Source organism: Urocitellus parryii, chromosome 10 (genome assembly GCF_045843805.1).
Source record: "Urocitellus parryii isolate mUroPar1 chromosome 10, mUroPar1.hap1, whole genome shotgun sequence".
Taxonomy (NCBI): Eukaryota; Metazoa; Chordata; class Mammalia; order Rodentia; family Sciuridae; genus Urocitellus; species Urocitellus parryii.
Genome location: NC_135540.1, coordinates 14,651,935 through 14,663,962, shown reverse-complemented (window position 1 = coordinate 14,663,962; position 12,028 = coordinate 14,651,935). Strand labels below are relative to the sequence as shown.

General features: G+C 35.3%; 1 protein-coding gene across 1 annotated transcript in view; it reads left to right on the top strand.

The window, feature by feature from the left end:
• The window catches only part of Slc7a11 (solute carrier family 7 member 11), a 64,917-nt gene extending 60,201 nt beyond the window's left edge, over nt 1–4,716 (top strand). The window contains exon 12 of the mRNA XM_026386192.2: nt 4,649–4,716. Within this exon, the coding sequence (XP_026241977.2) occupies nt 4,649–4,716 (68 nt within the window). The remainder of the gene's footprint in view (nt 1–4,648) is intronic.
• Nucleotides 4,717–12,028: the final 7,312 nt, after the last annotated feature.

Genomic DNA, 12,028 nt, shown 5'->3' with positions numbered 1-12,028 from the left:
ACTCTTTCCCCTACTTGAGCATCTCCATCAGTCCCCAACAAAGTCCTCAGAACCTGGGTGGTGTTATTCTCTCCTTGACCAGGAAACCAGGGCTCAGGGAGATGGAAAGTTTATTTTAAGGGTACAGATTTTAAGCACAGAGCTAGTATTTGAATCCACATCTGCTGGACTTCCAGGTTCCATACTCTTGCTCTTTATAAATTAGATACCCGGTAGAAGAGAAAGATGGCATCTGGAGGTATAAAATACAGACAGAGGGGCACTTATATCCTTGGTGGTGAATTTGGTGAATTTAGAGTACATCATCCCCTTTATTTTGTAGTTCTTTGTTTTAATTTGCTAAGTTTATCATAATCAGTTTTTTAAAATCCCACTTAAAAGTACAGGGAGATTTCCATTAAAATTGTTAATTGATAATGTGTCCACTAGAAAACAAAACAGAAAGAAAAAAAAAACCCTTAATGTCTATGTTGAATTTCCATTGTGTTCAACAAACTCATTTAGAAGCCAGTCATTAGGAGCAGAGTTTTACTACAACTTTTGATTAGTTTCAAATTGGTATTTGGTATCTTTAGACCCTATACCACTATTTCTACTTGTATTTTAGCTTCTAGATGGCAACACTGTTCCTAAAGAGGTGTTACAATGCAAGTTCATTTTTTTTAAGTCTAACTCATGTACATTGTTTTTGGGGGCAGGGGTACCAGGGTTTGAACTCAGGGGCCCTTGGCTGCTGAGCCACATCCCCAGCCCCATTTTGTATTTTATTTAGAGACAGGGTCTCACTGAGTTGCTTAGTGTCTTGCTTTTGCTGAGGCTGGCTTTGAACTCAAAATCCTCTTGTCTCAGCTTCCTGAGCTGCTGGGGTTATAGGCATTCACCACTGCACCGGGCAGGTACACCACTTTCTTTACCCACATATTTAATCTTTATTTTTTATTAAGTCATTCTCCTTCTCTGTAGAAGCATTTTAGTTAGACTTTTCTCTGTTGTAGACACTAACTATAGAACCTATTTGGAAGGGGAAAACATCTTGTTAAACACTATTCACCACTGGGATCATTTGACTAGTTAGTAACATGTAGGACAGATTGGTGCCCATCACTGTGAGCTCTGTGTCTACACACAGTTAAAATGCCTGATCTCCACAGAGAGCCAGGAACCTTTAGGAAGAACGACCCCCGGCCCTGGAGTGGAGCTACAATGAGAAAGAGCTCATGAAAGCAAATGTCTTGTCCCACTTACTGGGCATTGAATCCCTCCTTTTTTTTTTTTTTTTTTTTTTTTTATTAGTTTCCAAATGGTATTTGGTATCTAATTCTAACAGCTCTTTCCTCTTGCTAACTAACATGTGTGTCCTGTACTATTTCTTTATCAGTTCACACCAAAAACAATTTTTATGTTTCATTCTTTGCTGTCTTTCCCTGTTCATGCAGTTTGGAGGGTTTTCCCCGCTCCTATTTTTCTGTCTCTAATGATGTTTTGAACATCTCCAAGGCCGCTGAATTCAGTGTTAGCCGTATGTGAAACTAGCAGCAATGGAGTAGTCCCAGAATGGTTATTTGGTTCTCAAAAATGCCATTAAGTCTTACCAGGGAGCGTGGCCATTCTGTCTTTAAATCGTGATCATGGTAACTCTTTATCTTTATAGCTATCTTGAAAGAGAGTAGCAAAAAGCAACAATCCTCTGTAATTTTGTTTGATTTTTCTCATAGGCAGAATTCTTATAGTAAAAAATAAAGAAAATTCATAATATTTATTGCTGCAATCGCAAGTATTTTCTTAGCCTTTGGCCAAAACAAAATGCATAGAGACACACTAGAGTCCTAAACTGCCAGCCGATCCTTGCCCCCAAAGTGGACTTTTTCTTAGAAACTCCACTTGAACTTGGAGGCCAATAGAGCCTTTGTTTAGACCAGTTTGTTTAGTGCTTTTGTTTTGGCAAAATTCTTCAGCTTTTATTCTATCTTTTTTTAGTCCTCATATACATGAGACCATTAGCCTGGGAGAATGAAAGTCTATCAAAGCACATCTTTCCTGGACTCTTCCCCTGACAATGAGAGATAACTAAACAACCTTCAGAAACCAGTGAAAAGCTGCTTGGTACTGATAGCTGGGGAATGTCCAGAACCCCAGAATCTGAGATTTCCAGAGATCTCATGAATTTTTCTGGCCACAGGATGCCAGTATTGAACCACTTTTTGTATGATAACATTTCCAGGGTGAGAAGAAAACACGCTCTTAAGGGGATAGAGACAGAAAGCTTTTCTCCTGCCATCTGTAGCAGAGTGCTTAATTCTCCTGGTTGGTTGTTTACGTTATTTACTTATTTATAGATATCTGAGCCTCTCACGCAAGGAAAAAGGGGCAGATACCCCACTAACATATGCAAAAGCACAGAGGTAGCAAGACCCAGTGAATAAGGCCAGGGCCTGCAGGAGCTGTTTTACTTGGCTACCTCTATCTATCAGCCAAACCCTGTCACAGGAGAGAGCAAATGGGGTGATTGGAAGCTGGTCCCTCTTGCTCAGGGAGAGATATGGAGGGCAGCATTACTTAAACAAAATCTTTGATTGTAAAAAATCATTCTGGGCAACACTAGGAGAAGGACTGTAATCCATCTTTGTGGACTGTGATTTTGTGACTCCGGAGTCCTAAAAGCATATGCTGCCCATGGTGTGTTAAGACAGCTTCTTTTATAACACCCCTGAAGCTGGATAATGCATGTGCAGACTTTTCAGGTAGACTGCAGCCTAACATTTTCAATTGATGAAGCTTGCCTACATTTCTTAGATCTTCATCATAGAGACAAAATGAGATCATGAATGTGAAAAAGGTTTGGAAGCTTTTTTTTTTTTTTTAATGCTATTATTGTTAACATAACTTCCAGGGCAGGTTGGCTTTACATTACTTTACAAACTTACCCACCTTTGGCGACAGCTCCCATGCCTGTGCCAGGTAGGGTTGATTTTTGCAAGGTCAGTTGTTACAGTTTATTTATAACAGCTGAACCAGAAAGGTAAAGCTAGAAATACTATAGTTGCTATTAGACCTTGTCTGTTGCAATTACTGAAAACTCAGGATGCAAGTAGTAACGTGGGTTGATTCACCTAAAGCCACCAACCTCATTTGAGTGTGGATGTAGACATGGCTGTAGGAAGCCATGTGTTCCCACCTTTCTGGGGAAGTTTCTCAAGAGGCTTACTTGGCTCCCTTGAACACCCTTGTCTGGCCCTACTGTAAGTCACCTAGAAGAGCAAAGTTGGTGGCCATCTTCAGTCAAGGCCAAGATCAATCATCTGCTGAATGATGAAAATTATTCTAATCTTGAGATCCCAAGAAGAGATGATAGAGACTCTTATATTTGTTGTTTTTGTTTTTGATTAGATAGCTCTAGTCCCCTATCTGCCTACAAAAGTCAGATCTCCCTCACTATTGCTGCATATTTACTTTCCCCACAAAAGTCTATTTTGATAGGATAATTGTACCATTTCCCTTTTCTGTAAATATGGGGTCTAATTGTTCTGGAGTGTTCCCTTATGCTCTCAACTGAAGGGTGGGCTGTGACAAAATATATTCTGAGAAACTTTGGCATAGAGTTTAACATTTGCCAGCACTGTGCCAAACCCTTTGTAGTTAATGTAGACTACATTTCAGTGTGCTGAGGAACACAACATTGGGGAACATGCTTATAAAACAAAGGATGCAAAAATGCCATTTGTAGTGTTAATTATTGCTTGCATGGGTTCTTATAGCTGACAAGTCGTAAATGAAGAGAAAGACTGTGTTTCTGAGTGTGTCTGGATGAGAGATGATCTGGGTCTGAAACCATCAAGAGGATAAACTCTAGCCTGGTCCAGGATTAGTAGAAACTTGAAGAGGTTCCATAGGGATCAATGATAAAGAGGCAAACAAGAATGTCCCTGAAGCTGGAGTCACAGAGTTCTAGGACTGTCGAGATGAAATGACCTTAGAAATCTTCTATCCCAGAGGCTCTTACAATGTAGTGTCTACAGAATTACTAATGAGCCCCTCCTTCAGTTTCCAATTCAGTAGGTGTACAATTGAGCTCCAAAAAATGTATTTCTTCTGTCTCTGGTGATGCTCATGCTGCTGATCTGGGGACCACACCTTGAGAATCATTGACTTAGTCCAAGTCTCTCCCTAGGCTTATGAGATAAATGAGGCCCTGGGAGATAAGGTGATTTGTTCAGTAATACATACAAGTTAGAGAATGGAAATTGTATTCTGATTCTACTCCGGATTCTTCTGGCTGTGATCTCATAGGTACAGAAAAAACAAACCAATTTTAAACTGAATATGCAGTATATTCTTGAACATTCATTTCTATCTTGGTCCTGTTGTCTCAAAATATTTGCAGTTGCCTAGTTCATGAATAAAAGTCCTTATTTGAATACAAAATATTAATGTATTCTTGCGGAGAAGCCATCATGGGGAGTTACAGAAGTGACAAGTAAATTAATTGAGCATGATAGGATTCTAATGAAGTAAATAATTCTTGAAAGTACTGTATGAAATAGGTGGTTGTGTGTTTTCAGTATTCATCCCCAAATAACTCATGTTTTGCTCTTTTTATGCATTTCTGGTTTCTATGCATTTTTAATTTTTCTTTTTCATTTATTTGCAGATAGAATAACCAGAACATTACAGATAATACTGGAAGTTGTACCAGAAGAAGATTGTCGCAAATTATGAACTAATGCATTGAAATCCTGACACTCTTCCCAAGGGAGAGATGCAATATGGATCTTTAATTCATTTCCTGAAAACCTGGAGTATTGCAACTTTGGTGATGGACTAAAGGAATCATTTGTTTTTATTCATAGCTCATGTATTAAAACTGATTTCTGAGAAATTTAGTCAAAACTCTATGTAGTTGTAGAAAACTAATATGCAAATTGCATCATGAGTTCACATAATTCTTGAGTCTCTGAAAGCTAGCTACTTGTAGGGACTAGGGAAAAAGACTAAAGGAATAGACAGTTAATATAGTGGTCATTCTCTACAACGTATGTATCATGACTGAGAACTTTTACATTGATGACTGAGATGTTTTCTGTACATAGGGGTTTTGTAAACATGGTTTTACATACTGTAGATGACTATACTGTGAAAATGTTTTCTATTGTTCTGAGAAAAAAGAATATATGTTATTGTTGTGGCAAAGAGGACAGAAATTGTATATTGGCATTGCATTGCTTCCCTTAGATATCAACTTGGATATCACTCATCCTTTCTTGGATTATATACCCAGAGCACTTGAACAAAAGATGAGGGGAATGTACGAATTTTCTTGAACATATTAAAGAACAGCTTCTAAGAGCTGTTGTTTCTGAGGCAAATCCAAGAATTGTGTTTGAATAAAAATCCTTGAGAATTTATTATGTTAGATATCTTTTCACTCATTGTGAGGAAGGTCCACAGTTAATGTGCCATTCGGTTTTCATGTCAGTTCATTTGATCAAGATGTTGTGTCCATTTTGGTAACAAATTAAGAGTAGATTCCTGTTTTTCTAATAATTTACCCATTGGTGAACAAACCTAAATATATACATTCTTAAGTCTTCAAATTAGAATATCAGCATGAGAGAAATCACCAATAAAGAAAATATTCAAAACATTAGGCCCATCTCTGTAATTGCATCTTGATGCAATGTTAGTAATTTTGAACAATTTTTTTAGTTCATGGCTATTTTAACATGGTGATGAATTTTGACAGTTTGTGCATTTCCTTTATGTATTTTATCCTTTATTAAACTATTTCTGTGGGTAAAACTGTCCAGATCAATTAGGAAAAGGAATGTATTTACATAAAAATATAGGAAGAAATGTCACCGCTAAATAAGATTCACAACCGATGTTTCTAAAAAAAGTTCACTTCTGGATCTAGGATTTGTCCGTAGTTTCCTTACCTTAATCATCATTCTATCTGCAAATGAGATAACTGATAATAAGTTTATTGAAAGAAAGAGAAACTGCATGAGTGTGTGTCTTCAGACAGGTGGCGTTATGTCAGAATTAGAAAGTATTGTGGAATTTTCAAATGAGAGTAATGTAATTATGAAAAATTTAAGCTATTAATGTATACACATCTAAGATTAAATGGCCAGTCATGGCCAGAGTATGTTTCATCCCTTAATTTTTGTCTGTTTGAAAATAAGAAATTTTCAAAGAATTATACTGATTAAAATCATTAAGACCAGACAGAGTTCATAGATAATTATTCAAAGTAGAAATGATGATTTATAAAATGTGGAGTAATTCCAATTCATTAATTTTAATTTTTACTCTTATCACAGTTAATATATACCCAAGATTGATGTTTATGATGAATGTAGGTTACTAAGAAAATTCCTATCAGTTTCTTTTATTTATTCTTTGCATAGGGTTTTCAAATTTTGATTTGTAGTCCCTTTTTCCAATATAAATTGTTCATTTGCCCATATCTCTGCCAACTATATATTATTAAAGGTAAAAAATTCTTTTATATACTAATTTTTACACTGTCTAGACCATAAGATCTAAATAGCAGATTCTTCTTGAGATTTTTCTAGCCCATTGAAAAATATAGCAACATCTCTTGGAGAGTTTTGGGTAGGATTTGGTTGTTCCTGAAGTTAATGTGCTTATCTCTCCAGTAGCTGATTTGTCTCATGTTTTTATTTATTCGTTTATTCTGATTCTAATATCTCTTTAAATGTATCATTGTAGGGTCTGATTAGTATACATATTCATAATTCTTTCCCTTACTTTCCACAATGTTTTGTCTGTTGCCTAGTTTCTAAGCCATTAGAGTACCAATTTTAACTAGACAAAAAGTCTGCCACTTTTTTAAAAAGCGATGGTGATTAGGTCATATTTTACTTTATTTTTAGGAAATATCAGGAAAAACAGGGTTTCTTTAATCAAGGAATGAGCATTTATAATTTGTATTCAGAACAGTATCATGTAAAACATATTCTAGTTCAAAAACTCTGCACACTTGTATGTGCATATTTTTATGCAAAGTAAAAATGTTTCTCATATCTTTAGATACGTACGTGTGTATGGGCTACTCATATGTTATACTTGTGCATACTCAAACATTTCTATAACACCATGAGTTTATTATTACAGAAAGTGGCCAGTACCCAATACAGTTTAAAATAACCAATGTGCTATTTTCAAATATTCTTTTTTAGCACATAAATTCTCAAATATTTAATTATGATTTAAGAAATATAGTTAAGACTTCCAAAGCTAAAACATAACTAAAATTAGGAATGATTTTCTTTTCATGATTAAGAATATTAGCAGTAAATATTTTTCTCATAGAGCTATTTTGACCCTATTATTTTAAAGTGTTAGATTGATTTTTTTACTTTGATCAAATGAAGAAAACTAGACTATTACAGATCGTGATGTGGTTGACGGGAAGTAGACTGTGTTCTTGTCTTTCTTTAGGAGCTTACTGATCTGTCCTAGAAAAGATGGCTGGCTCCATTTCCAAACATAAAACTTAGGAATGTGCATCCACTCCGTGCACTTACACTGATGCTCCTTCAGCCCTGCTGAAGTCAGATGTTAGGTTATATTAGCAATGGAGGGCACTTTCTCTAACACTAAAATATGTACATTGAAACACTTCCAGATTGTCTCATTTATCTGGTGGAATTGTTTCCCCAATTTCTGTTTGATACATCAACAGATGGTTAACAGGAGTATAATTATATAACAGAATACTTCATGAACTGTGATGAGTCTTCAAGAAATTTTATCTCAATTGGCAGATGAATGTAAGGTGATGAAAGATATTAATTCTGACCTTTGTTAATGTTATCTCTTACAATTCAGGTATAAGTTAAGAAAAGATAGAGAATTGAAGGTCAGCGTATCAGGAAATGAAGAGTAGTTTCTGATTAGAGGTAACTATTTTGATGTTATGCAACATATTATGTAACATAATTGGAGAATGTTAAAAATGAATTGCTATGCATAAACCAATATCCTGAGAAGCTAATGAAACATAAGTTGCAGCACCTTTCATGTAGACAGGCCCCTTCCAAGATCCTGGACCTAATTTTGCATTAGGAATCTTGTATAAACTTTCTTAAAGAAGACCAGCAAAAGTACATTTGCTTCTAGCCCCACACAAAATCTGCATCTATTTCTGTGAGTAATGTAAAAGAATGTCCTTTATTTTCCCCATAGAAATAAGCATGGGACATTAATAGGATATATTTTTAAATATTCAACTTATACATTAATTGAAGTGTGTAGCTTTCTCACAAGATATGCACTATTTAAGGAAATAGCTTCACCTTTATTGTATTTTATGTGTCAGTGGTAAATGACAGAAAAACAGCAAATGTGGTTTTAATCATAGGTCTTTTTCTTCATTTGAAAAGGAATAGATAAATTTGAGATTTGAATACAAATGACTCAAGAAATTTGAGTTTACTTGAATATAATCTTGCTTCATTTTTACTCTACATGATATGCAGTATTTTGGTGCTGATAATGTTTACAGAGATGCATTTTATTTTTCTAACCATTCCAAGTCAGGAATTAAATCATGACATTATGTAGCTGGCAAGAAGCTCATTGTGCATATTAATTAGAGTAGATAATGAATTATTTCCATAGCTTCCATTTACATTATTTATATGTAAAAGAATTATTGCCTATATATGTATTTTTAGCTTAATTTCCCCATAAACAGTATTTTAAAAATCTATTTTAATATCTGGAGTGTCTAAAAGTGTGACCTCTAAGTAGGCTGTAGTTTATTATTACTGTATTTAAAAAATGTAATCCAGCAGTCAGTTTTTGAAGATAATCCTTTCTCCCTTTTATTGCATTTTCAAATTAATTGGTGTCTGAAAATAAGTGTTTATGTATTTTTAGATCAAATACAGATTCACAAAAGGGTACATCTTGGTCTCAGAAAGTTCACCCATTTTCTTTATGTTGTGAGATATCGTCCTTCCTTACAAGCTCATAGCAACATTAACTTGACCTTTGAGAACCACTTCTCCATCTTATTTGAATAAATTAATGATTCTTTTGTTGGATTTTTTTTAACATTAAGCCCTCAAAATAGGAAGTGAGTCTTAATTTGTATTCACACAATTATCTAGATTTTCTTAGTGAATCTAGATAATTAGTGAATTTGCCACTTACATTGACTTTCCTGGGAGTATTTTCCCCTCTTCTTAGTTAACCACTGACTTAAAACAGTGAGGATGGTTGCAGTCTCCAAATAGCTCCAAATAGCTGCGTATTTCAGCCTGTGTGGATCAAGGGTACATTTATAGCATCAATAACTGCCTATACAGTTTTATAGATAACGATTCTCTCCAGAAACTGGAGCATTAGGCATCTGAGAGCCATACAGATGGCTGCAGTGATTTGAAAGTGAGCATACTGTTTTTCCCCTCAACCTATACACTACTGAGTTTTTTTAAAGTATGATTTTCAAGTGAAATAATTTATTGGTTAGAAGACCTACTTGCTAAGTCCTGGTTACCTCTTATTGAGGCCTCTAAAGGCCACACTGAAAGCCAGAGGGGAAAAGAAAACAAAGACCAATGCACAGTTATCTCCTTTGCAGTAACGACTCTATTTTGAGCACCTTTTGCAACAGGGAATTTTGCACAGCATCTTGTGGAAAAGTGTGTGAGGTCTTTGAATGTTGCAGCTGTATAATTGGGTAGTGAGTGGCTTTACTTTAACACGCATTGTGAAGTTAGACCACACATTCCTACTAATGAACCTGATTAGGGCATGTTCAAGTAGAGCTAGTCAGAGGACGATGCACTGTGGTTCTCTGTTCCTAGAATCCAGATGTCTTATTTCAAAGATTTCTGAATTAATTTTTTTTTCATGGAACTTCTCCATTCTAAATTTCTAGTTGCTGACTAATATAATATGAAAATATAATATTAAAGTAGAAAAATACTTTGGAAAAATAACTACATGGTTTCAAATGAATGTATGCTTATAATTTACTAGAAATGGTCTACATAAACAGCTATGTGTATATAAATTATTGCAAACACTACCCCATAGCACTTTTTATTAATCTGAAAGCAAAAAAGCATTATATATATATATATGTGTGTGTGTGTGTGTATACATATATATATACATACATGTATGCATATACACACACACACACACACACACACACACACACACACATAGTTATGGTTATTGCACAAGCTACCAGAAACCTCCAACAATTTTAAACAATCTGATCTTCTCCTTAGAGAAACTTTTTATCTAGTAGTTTTTCCTTGTGATGTTATTACTACTGCTATCAATCTGGAACTAAACTTTTTTTTAGTGTGTGGGTACCAGGGATCATACTCAGGGGCACTCAACCACTGAGCCACATCCCCAGCCCTATTTTATATTTTATTTTGAGACAGGTCTCACTGAGTTGCTTAGCATCTCACCTTGCTGAGGCTGGCTTTGAACTCCAGATCTTCTTGCCTCAGTCTCCCAAGCCACTGGGATTACAGGCATGCATTGCCGCTCCTAGTTTGGAATTAAGCTTTTAATACTTATGTTCTTCTTTTAAAAAAAAGGTGTCCACATTCCAAGAGTAGAATAATACTTCACTCTCTTACTTTGTTACTCTAAATCGGTAACAATATCAGGATGTACTTTGCTTTAGCAACATGTTCATTTTGAACACAGACATTGGCGGCAAATCTGTCTCTGTGGATGGATTGTAGCACAATAGTGAGGAGTTTTCAGTAGTACTTCTCAATATTTGGGAACTTTGCAAATGTCAGGATCAGATGTGTGTTCGCCCTGTGCAAAGCAGATGGACGGACACCTTGTTGTGTTTTACTGATGCTAAGTGTTGGCTACCTGTGGTTTCATAAGCACATGCCAGAAAAGCCGAGACAAACGACCTCTTGCACTGAATGCTTGGTGAACTTAATTGTCTTACTTTTCTGTCAAGGATTTGACTACATGTCATAGAACTTGATTCTTACTTGTCATATTGTGGATTACATGGTAGGGATGCACTGGTAGAGATGGTTTTTAGTTACTAATTCTGAATTTATCTCATGATAAGTCTTTCAGGTCTTATTGTACATATATCTGTATTTACTTAAATTGGGTTCTTTTGTAGAGCTTTGTCTAAAAATTTGATCTAGTACACAGTAACTTTTTTCATTTATTACAGGGTAGAAAAAATCATATGTGTGCTGGTATGTCTATGCTAATGTATTATTATGTCTTTAATGATTAGAATTATTATTAGGTATTGTATGTAAATGCATTTAAACACCATTTATATTTTATGGCAAGCATCAATGATTTGCATCAATTGAATCTACTCTTGAGGATTATGTTGAAAACCATCTCTTTTTTTGCTGTGCTTAAGTTATACTTTACAGACCAGTAAATCCCTAAATTGGATCTGGATTGCTTGGAATGCTTTTTTTTTTTTTTTTTTTCATACTAGGCATTATATCCAGGATGACTTAACCACTGAGCCACATCCCCAGCCCATTTTTAAAATTTTTAAAACTTTTGAGATGGGGTTTCATATCAAGTTGCTGAGATTGGCTTTGAACTTGTGATCCTCCTGCCTAGCTGGAATGCTTTTGTATGACTTTGTATCAGTCCCAAATTGGGGGAGCATGATGGCCTAGTGATCTGAACTACAGGATCAGAAAGATCCAAAATATTGAAGAATGATCTTCAATATTTTTAGTGGTCCTCATCTCTGGCTGAGTTTCTTCACTCTGCTTCTGATAATGGAAACTGGTAAAGGTGATGGTATATATTTTGTACAAATTTTTCACAATGTCTTGTGTTGATTGATAAATTCTTAAAGAGCAAAATTGCTTTTCTGCATCTACAGTCCAATCATATTTGGAGGACTAAAATATTAAATATGAAAATATAAATGGTGCAAAGGGAGTTTGACTTATGGATTGCATTGTTTCTTTCTTAGGGTTCCTTGGCCCTGGTGCCTGTTCCAACATGTGATATGTGAAATAAA